This window comes from Canis lupus, chromosome 9 (assembly GCF_048164855.1).
Source record: "Canis lupus baileyi chromosome 9, mCanLup2.hap1, whole genome shotgun sequence".
NCBI lineage: Eukaryota > Metazoa > Chordata > Mammalia > Carnivora > Canidae > Canis > Canis lupus.
Genome location: NC_132846.1, coordinates 40,372,110 through 40,392,889, shown reverse-complemented (window position 1 = coordinate 40,392,889; position 20,780 = coordinate 40,372,110). Strand labels below are relative to the sequence as shown.

The following is a 20,780-nucleotide window of genomic DNA, read 5'->3' as shown; positions in this document are numbered from 1 at the left end:
ATGAGGACGAAAAGAATGTTCATAGAGCACTTAGCACAAGGCCTTGCATGTAGTACTTACTCATTATAATAGTAGCTATTTTAACTAGAACAGTATTGTTCCCTCTAGGATAGGAAAGATACTGCTACTTAGAGTAGAGGAAGAGGGAAGTATTTGAAACAAACATCAGTGTCAGGATTAGTAATTGAATTTATTCACACATCTGCTTTCCCTTTGCTATCAGGAATTTTTCTTTCTTTTTAAGTGAACAAAAGGTGTTAATATTATTGTTATTTTTGAAATTTTTCTAAATCATTTCCTAACTGTACATATCAATCATACAATGACTTTTTGTTCCTTGTGAAAAACTCCAGGCACTTTAAGCAAAGGGCTTCATTAACCAATGTGGATAACGTGTTTGTGGAGCATTCTGCGGCAAAGGAAGTATTGGTTCACCTATATTCAGAAGTTATAATTATTCTTGTTTGTACTGTATTCTAGGTCTGTACTAGCATCGTTGTTATCCAACTTCCTACTGTCCTTTGAGTACCTTATTTATTTATTTATTTATTTTTTTTAGTAGACTAAGAATTCTTTTCCTTCACAGGGTTCTGATTTTTTTAAGGTTCACTAGCAGTTTGCACTCACCAGTGTTAACACTCTTGTTTGCCTGGTGCTGTGGCTTTATCAGGCATCCCACATGTTGGTTAGATGGTTAGAGATGTAGTAGGCTGGCTGTGTCTGGCAACAGGCAGGCCCCAAACTAACGTTTCCCTGTTCCGTTAAAGGTTTCTAGAGCATAACTGCTCTTCCTGTGTCATCTACCACCTCTGCTTCTTACCCTGTTCTCTAATATTTTCATGAGCAGATGCCTGGAATTACTGCAGATTTTATCTCAATATTTTCAGGTTTGCAATTTCCATATCGTCTTCAGATGTTATGAAAATAGGCATAATGGTGTTATGAGAGTAAATACCTCTTTTCCCTAAGTACTTTTTTAGAAGAAGTCTGAAAATGATGTGTTCTTCCTTTGCCCCCAGTGCCCAATTTACTAGTTTGGGAGAACTTTTGTTTCTTAGAATCTGGCTAATTTTTTTGTTTGTTTGTTTGTTTGTTTAAAGTCACAATTAGAATTACAATAGTTGATTCTTGTTCATTTAATTAATTGGTGTAATCCCCACAATTGCTTTTTTTTCTCTGTAATTTTACAGTGTGAAATATTTTCTTCAGTTTCCTTGGTTCCCTTCTAACATGGTGGTTCTTAACCGAGGCATCATATTAGAACCACCTGAAGAGTATTTTTAAAAAGGATCTGAGCCTCACTCTCAGCAGTTCTGTTTGGGTTGGTCTGGAGTAGGACGCAGACATCAGTACAACTCTGCATTGAAAATTTTACAGGGCATGATAAGAGCTACTATTCCATGATAAAATGATTTCTGCAAACAGTCTTTCTCTAGGTTATAAAATGTTATACCTCCATAATCATGTGAAAGTACAATTAAAAAGTTAAAATCGTTGTATAAAGTCTGTTATCACGTAGCACTTTGAATATTTCTGCTTTTACCTTTGTATTTATAGCCATGAGTAAGTATCTCAAAAAAGCTGTACACATTCCTCTGCCAACTCTGTCTCCTTGTCTTAATGATAATTAATAATAAAGTCACAGTGGTAGGAACCACAGAGAAAATATCTAAGACTGTTTATTTTCTACAAAAAGAGATGTCTTACTCCTTTTGTCCCATTTTTATTGAAGATTCTTACAGCCTCAGAGAATGAAAAACTGTGTAAATGAAAAGCTATCGTCTGACTACCGTAGATCTGAGAGTCCAGTCTAATACAGTAGATTTTTAAAAAATAAGTAAAAATCAAAAGGTGTTAAATTTCAAGTTAACTTTGAATTAAACAAAAATAGATACTGGTATAAAGCTGTTCTAGTTTATTTAGTTTGAGCTAATACAGTTACTGCAATTCAGTTAGTAAACAAGGTTTTGTAGTCTCTCTTAAATACCAATACTAATTCTATTAGTACAGTATAAATATCACTTTGATGATAGATAAGGCATCTTAAGATGAAGCACTCTTTCATTTTGGCTCTCGTATTTGTAAATATAAAATGATCAATTATTTTTCTGCAACTTCTCTCACATTTTAAAATTTCCACCCAAAATTGTTAAATAAAACTTCTAAGATCTTTCTGTATGCATAGGAATCTTTGGCTATTCCACATACTAGAGAAGATAATATTGATAGTCAAAGAAATGATGAACGAAGGCTTTATGAAAAACCTAGCTAATAATTTTGCAAAGTAGGTCAATTAGAAAATGTTTTTTAATAATTATGTGATGGATTGGCTTTATTGAGCTAAAATAAAATCTGGTTGTGTTACCTTAAAACATCAAGGTCTATTTTTTTTTTTTTTTAAGATTTTATTTACTTATTCATGAGAGAGACAGGGAGAGGCAGAGACAGGAGAAACAGGTTCCATTCAAGGAGCCCAATATGGGACTCGATTCTGGGACTCCGGGATCACCTCATGCCCTGAGCCAAAAGGAGATGCTCAACCGCTGACCCACCCAGGTGTCATCCCTCAAAGGTCTATTATTATACAAAGAAGTTTGAACCTATTATGTATCTAAGTTGTGTGTGGGGTTTTTTTTTTTTTTTAGATCTGAATTTGTTTCATTTTATAAATTCAGAAAAATTTCCCCCTTATTCTATTCAATATATTTGCAAACCTTGCCATCAGTATGTATGTTAAAAGTTTTTTTTAGTTTATTTTTTTAAGATATTATTTATTTATTCATGAGAGACACAGAGAGAGAGAGGCAGAGACATAAGCAGAGGTAGAAGCAGGCTCCATGCAGGGCTCCCAATGTGGGACTCTGATTCCTGGACTCCAGGATAATGCCCTGAGCCGAAGGCAGATGCTTAACTGCTGAGCCACTCAGGCGTCCCACGCTGAAAGTTTTAGACGGAGATTTTGAAGAAAGAGCATGAGTTTAAAGTCAGCCTGGAATACTACGAGCACCATTTAATGGCAAGTTATTTGACTTTGGGTACCTTCCCACCTTCTTCTCTGCGCCTGTGGTTCCTCAAAAATAAAATGGAACTAATATAGTACCTGCTCTAGTACCGCATAGGATTAAAACAAGATGCCTGGGTCACTCAATGGTTGAGCGTCTGCCTTTGGCTCAGGTTGTGATCCTGGGGTCTTGGGATCAAGTCCCACATTGGGCTCCCCACAAGGAGCCTACTTCTCCCTCTGCCTATGTCTCTGCCTCTCTCTGTTTCTCAAATAAATAAATAAATAAATAAATCTATCTTAAAAAAAAAATAGCATAGGGCAGAGATTCTCAAAGTATGGTTCAAGGACCCCCCAGAGGTTCCTGACATCTTTTTAGCATCTGCAAGCATCTTATTTTTGCAAGGCCCAAATCTCTTAATATACTTGAATCAAAACAACATGTGGTATCAGATTGAACACAGAAGCAAGGAATCCAGCTGTATTTTTTAAAGCCAGGTATTAAAAGAGGACTGTAAAATATAAAACAGTGCTACCCTTTGCACTTAAAAAATAGATGTGGTTATTTTTTAGAAATAAATATTTTATGTCAATATATGATGGGTTTATTCTTTTAAATGAATTTAAAAAATTTAAAATGTCTCACTTTTAATTTTTTATATGGTAAATACTGATAAATACAACCTGCATAACCAATAGCTCTTTGCAATTCTTAATACTCTTCTTAAGAGTGTAAATGGATCCTGAGCCCAGAACTTTTTAGAACTGATAAAGGGTAATAATGGCTGAGTAGTTCCTATTGGAACAATTCTGAACTAGAAACTACATTTGACCCTTGAACAGTGTGGGGATGAGGGACCCCAACACTCCTGCACAGATATCTGCGTTTAACTTGACACTGCCCCCTCCCCAAGCTTAACTACCAATAGCCTATTGTTGACTGGAAGCCTTACTAATAGCATAAACAGTCAATTAACATATTTTGTATGTTACATGTATTATATACTAACTATATTCTTGTAATAAAATAGGCTAGAGAAAAGAAAACGTTATTAAAATCATAAGGAAGGGGCACCTGGCTGGCTCTGTAGAGTGTGCAACTCTTGATCTCGGGGTTGTGAGTTCAAGCCCCAAGTTGGCCTAGAGCTTACTTAAAAAAAAAAAAAAAAAGCATAAGGAAAAGAATATACATGTACAGTACTGTACTGTGTTTGTAAAAAAATCTTCATATAAGTGGACTCCTGCAGTTCAAACTGATGTAGTTCAAGGGTCAACTGTATAAACTGTGAAAAAGCTTTAGAATCTTACCAGATGGCATTTAAAAGTGACAAAAATCAGGCAGAAACTGGAATGAGGTTTAAACTTGGAAGAAAGGAACAGCAGTGGATAAGTTTCCATTTGTATGGCTTTTGTACTGAGAGAAGGCTCTAGTTGGTGACAGGAGGAACTGGCTAAACTTAGGTTAATAACCTGTAATCTTACGTGCTTGAATAAAAGAGGACAGTTTAGCATGACCACAGAGCTGGAAAGAAAAGGAAAATCTTAGAAAGGATGCTGGAGGAACCCCAAATATTGTATATAATTAAGCTTGAATCTTTTGCCAACCCCTAAACTTACATGTATGTTGAACCTCCATACAGCACACCAACAATAAAAAAAAACAAACGAGAGGCAAAATTTGGAGTTTAAGTCCAGCCAAGTTAACTGTAACAACAAAGCAAAAACATCAATACTTTGGGAGAATATTACAGAATCTAAAGTCTTTACTATAGTAATCACAATGTCTAGGATATTGTCCAAAATGAAACAGGAAACTAACACCCTAATTAATGGAGATTGACTCCAAAGGACCCAGAGGTTGGATTTAGCAGAGCAGCTATTATGAGTATGCTCAAGAATGTAAAGTAAAATAAGGTGGTAATGTGTGAACAAACAGGAAATTTCAGCAGAGAAATAGAAAAAAAGAATGAGATGAAAATTTAAAGACCTGGAAGTATATCTGAAATTAAAAATTCAGATATACATATTGAATGAGTTTATCAAAAATGACAGCTTAATAAAGTAAAAATGAACTTGTAGCTTAATAGAAAGTATCTCATCTGAAACAAAATTTTTTTAAGATCTCTTTTTATGCCTTCATTTTTTAAAAAGATTTTATCTATTTTAGAGAAAGAGCACATCAGTGGGGGAAGGGGCAGAGAGAGAGAGAGAGAATCACAAGCAGACTCCATGGAAGGAAACCAAGAGCCAGACACTCAACTGACTGACCCACCCAGGTGCCCCTGAAACAGAAAAATTATGTGAAATTTATATAAACTTGATCACTATATACTAGCTAGCATCCCTCTGCATATGGACTGACTTCATAGTATATGAATCAAAGCCATCTACAGAGTACTCAAAGATCCTCTCCTCACCTCAGCCATCTCTTCTCCATGACTGTTACACTTAGACTTTTGCTTGTGTTCCTTCTGGCTTCGAGAGATTCCACCACTTTCAGCCTGAAAGTCTTTTCTGAGCTGAAGCTCCCTATCATCAATGTCCTATCCTATCTGTACCTACCTTTAGGGCCTCTTCTGTCTAACATCCATTTGCAGTGAGATATTTTGCCCCTGCTGCTTTTCCAGACCATTGTCAGAGCTCACTAGGAACCTCTTGGTCACCATTCTTGGGGCGTTCATAGTAGGCCTCATCCCCATATTTCTCTGCAGCACTTTCCACCACCCCCCCACCTCCTACCATGGTTCTTGCTTTTCCTTTACCCACCCTTATCCTCCATTCAGTGTTAATATTTCTCCTCTTGTGTCTTTTCTGTTGTTCAAGGATTCATTCTTAGCTTTTTTTCCGTCTTCTTTTACTCAGTAGTCCTATCCACTCCTGCTGGCTTCAGCTGTGTAACTACAGAGGACCTCCTCTCCCTGTCTAGCCTTGATCTCTAGAGCCCCAGTCCTGCACAGTGTCTCCATTGATGACAAAACGTTTCTACTCAGATGTCCTGGAATGAACATCTTGAACTCACTGTGTTCAAAACAAAACTTCTCTTTTATTGAGCCAGTTTCTATGCTTCTTCTCTAGCATTCTGGTACCATGCTTTTATATTGATACCTAACACCTGACAATTCCTCCAAATATGGCCTGAAGGATGAATGAATTCTTCCAGTTGCCCAAGCTGGAATTCTGAGACTTCCCTTCAACTGTATCTTCTCTGTGTCTGACCACATCCAGTCTGGCTGCCAAGTCATGTCAATTCTATGTCGAGTGTATCTTCTTGTATTCTCATTCCCACTGCCGTTACTTGGGTATTGCAGTGGATTTCATGCTGGTCTTTATTTTTCCATACTTTTTCCTTACTACTCATTTTTTATGTATTGCTACTAGAGCAGTCTTAACTCACAGGCCTAATGATGATGATGACGACAATGGTAACTGGTATTTACTGAACACTTCCTATGGGCCTCACTATTTCTATGTGCTTCTATGCATATCTTATTAAATCTATGTAACAACCTGTGAGATAGGTACTGTAGTTATCTGTATTTTACAAGGACCAGAGAATTAAGCATCTTCTCAAGAGCACACAGCTAAATGACAGAATTGGAATTTTGATCCAAGCTGATTCCAGAACCCAAGCTTTAATGACTATGCCGTTCTCCCTCCTGTAAAAGCATCTTAACATCGTTCATTTCAAACACAGCTGGAGTACCTTTCAGTTTTATATTGGTTCCCTGTATGAGCTGACCACATCTCTTGTTACTCACTTCCTTTTGTTTTTTCTATGCAAACTGAATTCTTCAGTTACCTATATATTCACACTCCTCCCTGTAATTCATTGTATTTTTTCCTGCCTGGAATGCTATGTTCACCTTCTGCCTGTTCATCTAAATCTTTTTTTTTTTCTTCTTCCTTCTTTTTTTTTTTTTTTTAAGATTTTATTTATTTATTCATGAGAGACACAGAGAGAGAGGCAGAGACACAGGCAGAGGGAGAAGCAGGCTTCATGCAGGGAGCCCGACATGGGACTCGATCCCAGGTCTCCAGGATCACGCCCTGGGCTGAAGGTGGTGCTAAACCGCTGAGCCACCTGGCTGCCCTAAATCCAGTTCAAATGACTTATTTTCCTTTGGGTTGCCATTGATCTTCCTTTCATGGCATGTTCTCTGAACTGCTCTTAAGACATTTACCACTTTTACTTTATATCATAATTACTACTTCTTATGTTTTGTCTCCCCTATTAGCTTACAATCTTCTTTTTAAAAAATTTTTATTTAGGGCAGCCCAGGTGGCTCAGCAGTTTAGCACCTGCCTTCAGCCCAGGGCGTGATCCTGGAGACATGGGATTGAGTCCCACGTTGGGCTCCCTGCATGGAGCCTGCTTCTCACTCTGCCTCTCTCTCTCTCTCTCTCTCTCTCTCTCTCTCTCTCTCTGTCTCTCATGAATAAATAAATAAAATCTTTAAAAAAATTTTTTACTTAAATTCAATTTAATTAAAATATATTATTAGTTTCAGAGGTAGAATTGAGTGAGTCATCAGTTGCATATCGTACCCAGTGCTCATTACATCATGTGCCCTCCTTAATGCCCATTACCCAGTTACTCTACCCCATCCCTCTCCCTCCTCCCCTCCAGCAATGCCCAGTTTGTTCCCTATAGTTAAAAGTCTCTTATGGTTTGTCTCCCTCTCTGTTTTCCTCTTATTTTATTTTTCCTTCCTTATGTTCATCTGTTTTGTTTCTTAAATTCCACATATGAATGAGATGATATAATTTTCTTTCTCTGGACTTATTTTGCATAGCATAATATGTTCTAGTTTTTTTTTTTTTAACACATTTTCTTTATTTATTCGTGAGAGACACACACACAGAGGCAGAGACACAGGCAGAGGGAGAAGCAGGCTCCATGCCAGGAGCCGGACGTGGGACTCGATCCTGTGTCTCCAGGATCACGCCCTGGGCCGAAGGCAGGCGCTAAACCGCTGAGCCACCTGGGCTGCCCAATACGCTCTAGTTCTTTCTTTTTTTAAATTTATTTATTTATTTATGATATAGAGAGAGAGAGAGGCAGAGACACAGGAGGAGGGAGAAGCAGGCTCCATGCCGGGAGCCCGACGTGGGACTCGATCCCGTGTCTCCAGGATCACGCCCCTGGGCCAAAGGCAGGCGCTAAACCGCCGAGCCACCCAGGGATCCCCAATTCGCTCTAGTTCTATCCATATCATTGCAAATGTAAGATTTCATTCTTTTGGATCCTAAATAGTACTCCATTTTGTATATATGTACCACATCTTTATCCATTCATCAGTTGATGAACATCTGGGCTCTTTTAATATTTTGACAATTGTGGACATTGCTGCTGTAAACATTGGGGTGCATGTTAGCCTGCAGTTGTCTTGGTTGCATCATATATGTAATTTTTTCTGTCCCTACACCTTGTATATAATGCATGCTTTCAAATAATTTTTTCTTTTTTCTTTTTTTTAAGATTTTATTTATTTGAGAGAGTGAGCATGAGAGCACATGAACAGGGCAGAGGGAGAGGGAGAAGGAGGCTCCCTTGCTTAGCAGGGAGCCCAATGTGGGGCTTGATCTCAGGACCCTGGTATCATGACCTGAACCAAAGGTAGATGCTTAACCAACTGAGCCAATTTCTTTATTAAATTTCTCTTTAAAAAATATGTTCAGTAAGTGGAGAATTTAACTCTTACTCATAGACCATTAACCACAAGATTTTTGTATATGTGGCTTTTTAATGTGCCCTTTCTCATTTCCATGTGGTTCAATAGTTCATTATACTAATGAACTATATATATATATATATATATATATATATATATATATGTATATAGATAGATCTGGTGAAAACGTTTATGATCTGAGGTTTTGTTTTTTTAAACAATTCATAAGACTAGTTTAAACTACTTCAATTTGAACCATTTCATTGAATCTAAGACATGTTTTTCATATGGTGAAATCCCCAGTATACAGTTTTATTTTGGTTTTAAAATCTCTCTATAAATTGGTGATGTTTTAGAATCTGGGTAATGCAATGAATACAATAAATAGTGACTTTTAGTTAAATGGCCGTTTGGAACAATACAATTTGGAGTTTGGTTTAGGCTCAGGTGTCTGTTGGTTCTGTTATTTTGTTACTTTTTTTCTGTTACTTTTTATTTCATTACTGCTTAAAGGCTTATAAAATGAGGTAGTAAGGACTAAGAGTTTTTTATTTTTTAATTGGGGGAAGATTGGGAGAAATTTAATGTTTGAGTAGTAGAATTCAAAAAAGTACTGTATGAATAGAGTTAAAAGCAAGTTGCAAGATTCCTGAAGTACAATATTATTTATATAAATTTTAAAACATGCAAAATAATACCATACTTTCATAAGTGATGTGTGCAGGTGCAGTAAGAACATGGTGATGTTACAAGATAGTTAGAAACACCAAAATCAGGATGGATTCTGAAGTAGAATTTGCCTTTGGAGGCAAAGTAGTGGGTAGTTAGAATGAAGGAGAGATGGCAGGGGGTCTCTACCACCTTTGTAATTTTTACCTTATGTGCTCAGGGTGTCTGGCTGGCTGCATGTTTGTGACATTGATCTCTGTACCTATTTATCTATCTGAAATATGGGGGAAAGGAATACGTGTTGGTATGTATTTATGATGTTAAACTTCAATAAAAGGATATAAGTTCAGGGCACCTGGGTGGCTCAGTTGGTTAAGTATCTGATTCTTGATTTTGGCTCAGGTCATGATCTCAGTGTCCTGAAATCGAGCCCCACATCAGGCTCCACACTCAGCACACAGTCTGCTTAAGACCCTCTCCCTTGGGACGCCTGGGTGGCTCAGCGGTTGAGCCTTTCCCTTCCCTCAAAAAGTGATCCTGGAGTCCTGGGATTGAGTTCCATATTGGGCTCCTTGCATGGAGCCTGCTTCTCCTGTCTCTGCCTTTCTCTCTGCCTCTCTCTGTGTCTCTCATGAATAAGTAAATAAAATCTTTAAAAAAAAAGTTTCCTCTCCTGCTCCTTCTGATTTCCACACCCCAGCTCGCTCGTTTGTTCTCTCTCAAAAAGAAAAAAAGGATTTCAGTTTAAGCCATACAATTCCTCCCATCGTGCTCCTTTGTTTCCCTCCAGAAGCAAACATTTTACTTATTTCTTTGAAATTTTCCAGAGATGTGTACACAAACAAGAATATATTTATGTATGTTTCTCCCCCACCTTTAAAAATAACCACTCCACCCCTTTTGCATAAATAGTCTTTTCTGAACAATTTTACACTTTGCTTTTTTTTTTTTTACTTAATATATCCTGGGGATTATTCCATATCAGTACATTAAATATGTAGTTTTAATAAAAATAGAAATAACCTTTTATTTAGCCTAGACTTTATTCATTAATAAGTATTAGTTTCTGTATCAGATTTGTGTAAGCAAATTAAGCAGCAGAAAATCTGGGTTTCTCATTGATTCCTCTTTCCAAATGTTCTTGAGGCTTCTCTGGGTGTCTTGATGTATAACCTGACCGTTCCATAGGCATCTCCAGTTTGTGGGTCATGTTCCCTCTGGAAGGCAGAAAGAGAGGACATTTGGGTTCTAGAGCACAGTGCCTGGGTTTGAATCCCCTGCTCTGCCACTTACTTGCTGTGTGACTTGAGTAAATTAACTCTACTGTTTCAGTTTCTCCATCTGTAAGATGCATTGAATATTCCCTTTCTTGTACAGTCATATTGAGAATTAGATGAATGAAGAGTGCCTGACACACAGGAAGCACTGTAAGTGTTAGCTAGTTTTATTATATTATTGATCACTCAGCTGTCTGCTGCCCACGCTGCGCCCAATCTCCAGACAGCTAACCCCACACTCTCGTCACTGATCTCCATTGACGTTGGTCTCTGGATAGTGAGGAACTTCATTCTCTTTTTCAGAACCTGCTCTTTTAGAGAAGGTTCTCACAGCTGGCCAGTGATTTATACCATAGCTGCCTTCTCCCTAAAGCTCCAGGGCTGTCTACACAGTTGGGGTGGTGGAGGTGGTGAAGCAGAGCTTCCACCTGCCTGGAACTATGGCACTCTTGAGTGCCCTTGCAGCTCACACTAGACTTCTCTGCCAGAATTCTGCATGTTCTTCATGTGGGATTCTTCCTCAGACCCGTGGCCCCATTCTGTATTATTCCTTCAGGGGCCTCCATGCTTGTATGTGTCTGAATCCAGTCAATATCAGGGTTTAGGGTCTTTCCATTGGGTTCCTGGGGTCCCATGTAAATCAGGGAATGTGGCATAAGGGCTCCTGAATGTACTGTGACTGATCCGTTTCCCAGATATATTGTATGATAGGAGGCCAGTGTACCCCGAGCACACAGAGGAACCCTACGGAGCCATAACAGCTCTAGCCCAGCCAGGACTGTGATATGTTATGACAGTTACAGCTACCATTTGAATAGGTTTCCATGACAAGGTGCTTTTCACAAGGTGCTTTTCACAACTCATTTAGCCCTGAGGAAGGGGACAGCATCTCATTCCCATTTTCCAGTGAGCAAACAGGACTAGAAATGTAGAGAGATATATTTAAAAAACAAAAAACAAAAACCAGATAGACCTTCCTTTTGCTTCTATGTCACTCATACCAAGCTACCTTCTTACCAGATGAAAAAAAATTCTCATATTTTGCAGTTTTAGCAGAATTGATATTTTTATAATGAGATATCATGTTAGCTAGGTTTGGAGTAAAATTAACAGTATTAAAAACTATTGAATAATTTCATTTAAATTTAGATCTCCGTGTACTCTGTAGGTTTGTGTAAACTGTAGCTAATTTTGTAAAAAAAAAAAATTGTCCTTTTTCTCAGAGCCACAATGGACACAGCTAGCCATAGCCTTGTCCTTCTGCAGCAGCTGAACATGCAGCGAGAATTTGGTTTTCTGTGTGATTGCACAGTTGCCATTGGAGATGTTTACTTCAAAGCCCACAGAGCAGTGCTTGCTGCTTTTTCTAACTATTTCAAGATGATATTTATTCACCAAACAAGGTAAGGATGTGCTTTTGTAAATCAGAAGAGTTTCTAATGTTGTAATATAGCTAAGCCTTATTATAATATCATTTGGGAGATTCTTTGTTATGGGGTCACCTTAAGAAATAAAAAAATTATGATTGTGTGTGTGTGTATGTATATATATATATATATATATATATATATTTTAACACACCTAGCAATTCATCTCAGTGTGTAGGATCCATGGTGGAAGGTAAAAATGAAAACAATAATAGTTAAAAGTTATTGAAGGCTTATCCCATACCCAAGCACTAAGTATTTACCTAATGTACATTCTACTATAATCCATACTATTTTAGAGAAAAGGAAACTGAGACTAAATCAAGTAACTGACCCATGTAGGATTATACAGGTAATAAGTTATCCTCAAATGCAGGTCTTTTCCTTTAAAGATCTATGTTCTAAGTTGTTGATATCAATTCTATAACACTTTCATAGCAAGGGTGGAATGTTATAATTCTACCCACCTTATATTCCATATTACAGTTCAACAGATATTTTTTTCAAATACTTTTTTCAAAAAGTGTTGATTTTTTGAATTTCAGTTATCCCAACATGATAGGTATGTAGAGAGAGGACAGGAAAATCGTATTCAGATTCTGAGCTCTTAAAGAATAGTTTTAATCCATCCTAGGTTGAAAGTCAAAAGAAGTCACTGTTTGTTTTTTTTAATTCTCTGTTTTTTTAAAGGACCTTGCATGAAATACTTAGGAGTCTAGCTTCAGTTACACATTTTTATTTACCTGTTCATTCATTTAAATATTTGTTGGGTATTTACATGTCAGCACTGTGTTAGACCCCAGTAACAGGCTAGTAATGCTCCCTGTCTTCAAGGGCTCATAGTTTAGTAGAGAGGTAATATGTGTAAAGAAAATAATCACAATGTAATTGATCTGTCTATGCCTCAGTTTCCTTCTCTGTAAAACACCTGGAATAGTATGTATACTCACCCCATGGTGTTGAGGAGATTAAATGGATTAATAATATTAAAATGCATAGTACAGAGCTTTATACTGTCATCTACTGTTTAATCAATAATTAATGTGATATGTCTATAATAGAAGTGTTGTACAAGATAGAGTGTCAGCAGCCCTATTTTGAGAAGGCTGATCTAGGCTTTACAGAAGCCCTGAATCTTGAAAGATCAGTAGGAGTTTTTTGGATATTGTAAAGGAATGCAGGAAAGCACCCTACAGGCAAAGGGAGAAGGTACATGAAAACATAGGCAGATATGAACCACAGTAGTACATTCAGGAAACCAAGTAGATCAGAATGATTGGAATGCGTGGCACAAAGTGGGGAGATAGTTGGAACGGGGGACAGGTCATGGGTAGTGTCAATGTAGAAATTAGATTAGAAACAGTGCCTTCACATCAGTCTCATCTAAGAGCTATGAGTTAGTTGAGCTCTCAGAGCCCCTGCTGTGTACCAGGCACCATGCTAAACTAAATCCAAGAGATATAAATGTGTTAGGCCTGCTATGTGATATTTCTGTTGAGCAGCTAAAAATCTTCAGTTAACAGCTCTGTGCTGATAGAAAATAAAAAAACAAACCCTGCCACAGACCCTGGAAAAGGGTGGGTGAGAGTTAAGAGTAAAACCCAGGAGGGAATCCTGAGATACGGGGACTAAGAAATGGATTGCCAGCATCTGACACCCTGTGCACTCTGAAGCATTGACATGAACTTTTGCTTCAGGGAAGGTAAGTCCATTGACTAATTGTTGGTTGACATCCAGTGCTTCCCTCAGGTTCTCTTTATCCTAATTTTTCAGAGTGTTTCCTGATTTCTTGTTACCCTGCTATTTGTATCTATCATCTGAATTCTAGATTCATATTTAAAAATTGAGCTTGGGGTTATTTTAAAGCTTTTCAAACTTACACCTATATTCATTTGTGATTTAAAGAATAGACATATTAAGATAGTTTGGAAGCCAAAATAGGATTAGTGTATTTAAATTCTAAATATTACCGATTTTAATAGATCCTTTTAAAATTTTAAATATTTCTTATTTTGGTAAAATATATATAACATAATACTTGCCATTTTAACTATTTTAATCATACAATTCTTTGGCATTAAGTCCATTCACAATGTTGCGCAACCATTACCACTTATCATTTCCAAAACTTTGCATCACCCTAAACATCAACTCTGTACCCAATTAAGCAATTAACTCCCCATTTCCCCTGCCCCACCCCAAGCTCATGGTAACCTCTAATCTACTTTCTCTCTCTACAAATTTGCATATTCTAGATATTTTTTTACAAGTGGCATCATATAAAATTTGTCCTTTTGTGTCTGGCTTATTTCACTTACCAAACGTTTTCCAGGTTCATCCATGTTGCAGCATGTATCAGAACTTCATTCATTTCTATGGCTGAATAATATTCCACCATATGTATATTGCCACACTTCATTTATCCATCCGTGTGTTGATGGACATTTGGGTTGTTTCCACTTTTTAGCTAACATCAATAATGCTGAAATGAACATTGGCGTACAGGTGTCTATTGAGTCCATTTTTTCAGTTCTTTTGGTTATGTATTCAAAAGACTGTTAAGTTCCTTAAGAGCAGAGTTATCTGTTTTATTCATCACGTTTCTCCTCCCTGGCATGTAGCATAGGGCATACCACTTAGAAGTCACTAAATGTTGAGCTAATCAGAGTATCAGTGTGTGTTTCCTAACTTTAGGCAGTAGGTTGAATACATGATGTCTTGTAGCTGGACCATAAAGCTGATGTACCACGAGCATTTAATTTTTGTTGATATGTTTCATCAAGGCAGATTGCTCAGTTTGAACTTCTTAGGAAGAAATTGCGTTAGTCTAAGACCATATACTGCTAACTAAAAGGCCAACTGGTCGTTTCATCTTGTGTGGGTCTGTTTTTTGTTTTTAACAGCGAATGCATAAAAATACAACCAACTGACATCCAGCCTGACATATTCAGCTACTTGTTGCACATTATGTACACGGGGAAAGGGCCAAAACAGATTGTGGATCACAGTCGTTTGGAGGAAGGGATTCGATTTCTTCATGCCGACTACCTTTCTCACATTGCCACTGAAATGAATCAAGTGTTCTCACCAGAGACTGTGCAGTCCTCAAATTTGTATGGCATTCAGATCTCAACGACCCAAAAAACAGCTGTCAAATCAGGGCTGGAGGTCAAAGAAGCTCCTTCCAATAACAGTGGAAACAGAGCTGCTGTCCAGGGTGACCACCCCCAGTTGCAGCTCTCTCTTGCTATTGGGCTGGATGATGGCACTGCAGAGCAGCAGAGGGCCCATCCTGCTTCCCAGGCCCTGGAGGAGCACCAGAAACCCCCGGTGTCCATCAAGCAGGAGAGATGTGACCCAGAATCTGTGATCTCCCAGAGCCACCCCTCACCCTCATCAGAGGTGACAGGCCCCACTTTCACCGAAAGCAGTATCAAAATACACTTATGCCATTACTGTGGGGAACGTTTTGATTCCCGTAGTAACCTAAGACAACATCTCCATACCCATGTGTCTGGATCCCTCCCATTTGGTGTCCCTGCTTCCATTCTGGAAAGCAATGACCTTGGTGAAGTGCATCCACTTAATGAAAATAACGAGGCTCTTGAATGCCACAGGCTCAGCTCTTTCATTGTCAAGGAGAACGAGCAGCAGCCTGACCGCTCAAACCAGGGTGCCATAGAGCCTCTGCAAATCAGTCAAGTGTCTTTGATCTCCAAAGACACAGAGCCAGTAGAATTAAACTGTAATTTTTCCTTTTCAAGGAAAAGAAAAATCAGCTGTTCCATCTGTGGTCATAAATTTCTCCGAAAAAGCCAATTGCTAGAACACATGTATACACACAAAGGTAAAGCTTACAGATACAACCGATGCCAAAGGTTTGGCAATGCGTTAGCCCAGAGATTTCAGCCGTATTGTGACAGCTGGTCTGATGTCCCCCTGAAAGGTTCTCGCTTGTCACAAGAACAGTTAGATTCATCTTGTGCCTTAGAGTCAGAGCTCACGCAAGAAAATGTGGACACTATCCTTGTGGAGTAGCAGTTTCTCCTTCATAATTTTTATATCCATTCTAAAAAAAATCACATGTATTTTTATTCATGGATTATTTTCCTCTTCACCTTCTATTAACTTTTTACCAGTTAGCCATAGTTTTAAGGTTGTATGTATAGTAGGTCTAATTATTGTAAGATATGTTATACATATGGCTATTAAAATGTAACCTTCAAGTAGAGCTATGGACATTCATAAATCACAATTTAGAAATCAGAAATCAATGTAGGAATTATGGAACTTGAGACAAAATAGTTATTTATATAATTTATAAGTTGTAGAATCAGTAAAAACCAAATTGAAAATGAAGTAAATGAAATCGTTTTTAAAGAATATCCTACACTATTATTTTAGGCTAATTTTTCACATGAATATGCCACTATGAAGACTATTTAAAACTATGTTCTGCCATATAGGAAGTTATTTTAATGCATACCTATATGTTATGATGTATACAAATTTTGTTTTATGGTATAGCTACATATTATAAGTAGTTTTTAAATCACTTTTTACTTATTAGCTCTGCAGCATCTTATATGGCTTTTATTTATTTCTTGACATTGAGCATACCTCATTTTTAATTAAAAATATTTTAGTGAGGGATCCCTGGGTGGCGCAGCGGTTTGGCGCCTGCCTTTGGCCCAGGGCGCGATCCTGGAGACCCCGGATCGAATCCCACGTCAGGCTCCCGGTGCATGGAGCCTGCTTCTCCCTCTGCCTATGTCTCTGCCTCTCTCTCTCTCTCTATGTGACTATCATAAATAAATAAAATTAAAAAAATTTAAAAAAAAAATATTTTAGTGAAAAGAGAGAAAGGGAGAAGATTCAGACATTAAAATAAAATCCCAAGGAGAGAGAAATAGGAATATACATACAGATAGATAAACACAGACAGAAGTTGAAATAGGTCTACACTAAACCCAGTATTGTTACCTTATTATAGAGCATTTCCTTAACAACCATAAGAGCAATTAGAGTTGTTTTTTTTTTTATGACCATCAGTTTAAAGAGGAAAATGGTAAAATAGAAATTATCTTTCTACTCTTAGTGTCAGAGGATTTTCTAGGCTGCCTCAGTTGATGTTAATTTTCTAAGTATCACTTGAAAAAGTAATTTTTCAATGACACAGTTTTCTTTTTTTTTCTGGCCCATAAAACCAGCAGAGTAGATACAGTCAATGTCCTAGAACTATGTCTAAAAATCCATGATAGCTTTCCCTTTGTGAATAAACTTAGCTCCCTTTTATAGCAGTGAAACTTAACACAGCTAAAACATCAGAAAAATTAAAACTGAGGGACTAAATGATAGATTCTCCTGCTTTATGTAGCTGGGGAAAAAGCTGGTCAAAGTTCACCACAAAGGATAGATCTAAATTGTTCCTGAAATGTTTAAATTTCAAAGATTAGTCAAGAATAACAAAAGAGAAAAGCTTTAAAACAGTCTCATCTTTCTTGTATGCTGTCGTGTTCAATTCAAAGCCTCACAGACATGTTAAAAAATCTGGTTTGTGAGGCTTAGAAATTATACAGAAACTCAGAGCTCCTTCATGACTGCATCCTTCTGAGGACATCTCCTGACAGTGTCAGGGTTCAGGTTAGAAGGGAGCTCAAAGAGTAATCTAGCTTAGTCTAAGGGCACAAAGGTTTTCTGTGGGTAAACAGGTTAGGTGAATTATGAAATGATAAGTTTTTCTTGAAGGCTGAATGAAGAAACCACAGTTGAGTTTCTGCCTCAGACAAGTAACTAAAACTTCTTGGGGTCAAGATTGAGATGTGTTGAGAAAAAAATCTAGCTATTGATAGAGGATCAATTATATTGGGAGTGGCTAAAAACAAATGTGTTACACTTTGGAGTCAGAACTTCCTCGAATCTTAAGTCATTCTAGCAATTGTGCAAATTTATACTACCCTGAAAGATTTCATCTCCTAGGATGAACACAAATATTGACATTGATGTCATGTATTTTAGGCTATTCAGAATATATTCCCTGGCCTTCTTCGAGTACAATTTCTCATTAGTATAACAAATTTTCTGATTTCTTTCTTCTCTGTTCTTTCCTTCTTGCTCAGTCATTAGACCTTGACATAAGAAGTATGTAGTTAAAGGGTGGGATTGGGGTGCACATGAGTTGAGGGGTAGGGCAGCAGTTCAGGGTAGAGTCTGGAGAAATTGTAAGAGTTTGCTGTGGCTGAGGGGCCATAGCAGACAACGTTAATTTAAAAGTGAAATATATCTACATTTGTTGAGTGTTAAAAATGTGATGGTTAGCTATATTTTTATCCTTATTCATATAGTTCCTTTTAATATTAGAAATTCAAAGCCAATGTTCTTTCTTTAATCTTCATAATATTCTGTTTTAGGAAATGGAAGAATGTTAACTCCATTTTATAGAAAAAAAGTCCCAAGAAATAGGTTCCAGATAGCCAGTGAATAGTGATGTTGGGTTACATTTTTTTTTTAATTTTTATTTATTTATGATAGTCACACATAGAGAGAGAGAGGCAGAGACACAGGCAGAGGGAGAAGCAGGCTCTATGCACCGGGAGCCCAACGTGGGACTCGATCCCGGGTCTCCAGGATCGCGCCCTGGGCCAAAGGCAGGCGCCAAACCGCTGCGCCACCCAGGGATCCCTGACCCCAGTTACATTTTTTACATTCATTCAGCAGACATATATTTTTAAAATAGCTGTTACATGATCAATACTGTGCCCTGAGTGCAATTTTTAAAGACATGGTTCCTTACTAAGAAAATCTTCTTGTATAAAAAAAGTCCTTTTGGCTAAGCCCTTTAGTTTTGATCATGTCATCTACAAAATGGAGCTATAATCTTAACCATATAATAACGGCTTGCATAATAATTACCAAGCTCTTCAAATGGGAAATGCTATATGCACCTTAATCAGTGTGTTAGGCAAATACTAAAAAGACATTTTTTTCTTGAATCAGATTAGAACTTTCCCTTCTTTACAGATCCTGCATAGAGTTGTTTTCTGGAGAGAAACAGATTTGTTTCAGTATTTGTCCCGATTAGCGTATTGTCACAACTCTGGAACTTGTAAGTGTAGTCTGCCTTATAAGGGAACCAAAATCTCTTGATTTATGTGTTTTAAGATTATTATTTCTTGCTCTGCTTTTCTGATTTCCCATTAAGTGGATATAAGCAATACCTACCTCACAGGGGTGTTGTGAGGATTTGTACTAAAATTGTGTTAAGTTTGGGGCACCTGAGTGGTTCACCCAGTTCTAATTTTGGCTTAGGTCATGGTCTCAGGGTCCTGAGATTGAGCCCCACGTTGGGCTCCATGCTGGGCGTGGAGCCTGCTTAAGATTCTTTCTCTCCATTCCTCTCCCTCTGCCCTCTACCCCCTTCTCTATAGAAAAAAAAAAAATTGCGTTAAATTCTCTTAGTATTCTTAATAAAAACGAACCATATAAAGAAAATTACATGTATTCTATGGCTAAACCTAACCTGGATCCTAACCAGGATTCTAACCCGTAAACTCTTAGAATATCTTAGAATATACTATTTAATACTCAATTGACACAATTCTTATTTTTATTTTTAAGAAATATTCTAGAAACAGCAGTGTTACTGGAATTCCTTTTCTAGTGTAGTTTAACCACCTGTTAAAGAAGGATGTTAGTCCTTTGGCATTATAGGGAATAAAATCTTTGCATTTCAGCTTCATGGAAAGTTCCCCCAAATGTATTGTTTACGCATGGAAAAAGGAAAAAAAGCAATGAAGAAAATATCATTTTCATTTCTTTAATTTAGATCATCTAAAAAGTAAATGGGGACAAGAAATAGAGTGGGGATAATAACATTGTAATTCATTATTGGAAGTAATTCATAATGGAAAAGCCTCACTTTAAACTGAAGGAAATACATATTAATCATGGAAAAAGATAGGCTGGAAAATGGTATTTCCATGTTATCTGCACAGGCAAAATCTTACTGTTGTAATCAAGATCCTTGATAAGTGTCATTTTTTTATAAGTGTCATTTTTTAGTAGTAATTGAGGTAAAATAAGTCACATGAAAAGATTTCATAATGAGATCTGTGTCTTTGTATATTTTAAACTAAATGTAGCTCTGTTGTATTTTATTATAATTAATTTTTAAATTCCTAACAGTGAAATCAACAAATGATTGTTCTCTGCTGGACTTCCACGTTTGTATGGTTGGACTTTTTGAAAACTGGTAAGATTATACAGTCCCAAGTATGGATGTCTTAAGTACAAGGAATCACAGACTGAGATTTTTGTCTTCAAGACCTGGAAGGATCCATTGTGCTTCAGGATGCATCTGTGCTTAGTAGATAGTGCTCCAATGCATTTGACATTAACTGCCATCAACTCTGCTATTTTGTGCCAAATAAAGTCATTTAGTCAGACTAGATCAAATATCAACTTAAAATCATTTCAAAGAAATGTGGATTTCAAAAACATGTGCAATAAAAAAAAGGTCCAGTGAAGAAACCTTCCAAGTACAAGAAACACATGGCAAATATAGGAGATTGTGGTGAATGGTGCATTGTATGGTTGAACTCTTCCACCTTGTGTGCTTTGAGTTTGCTTCAGAAACATTATTTTAGAAAGTTTTGTACCCTCTATTTGGAATCAAAACAGTGGATTTCATGTATTTTATCATGACAAATAAATTGTGACATGACCATAAACAAAA

General features: G+C 37.2%; 1 protein-coding gene across 8 annotated transcripts in view; it reads left to right on the top strand.

Moving 5' to 3' along the window:
• The window catches only part of ZBTB25 (zinc finger and BTB domain containing 25), a 24,178-nt gene extending 3,398 nt beyond the window's left edge, over positions 1 to 20,780 (top strand). For 6 of the 8 annotated variants that reach the window (XM_072838907.1, XM_072838905.1, XM_072838906.1 and 3 more), the window contains 2 exons: positions 11,843 to 12,022; positions 14,950 to 16,691. In XM_072838907.1, coding sequence (XP_072695008.1) covers positions 11,850 to 12,022; positions 14,950 to 16,084 — 1,308 coding nt within the window. In that variant the 5' untranslated portion in view covers positions 11,843 to 11,849 and the 3' untranslated portion in view covers positions 16,085 to 16,691. Of the gene's footprint in view, positions 1 to 11,842; positions 12,023 to 13,562; positions 13,749 to 14,949; positions 16,692 to 20,230 lie in introns of those variants that run through there. The other 2 variants (XM_072838908.1, XM_072838909.1) reach the window with 2 other exon arrangements.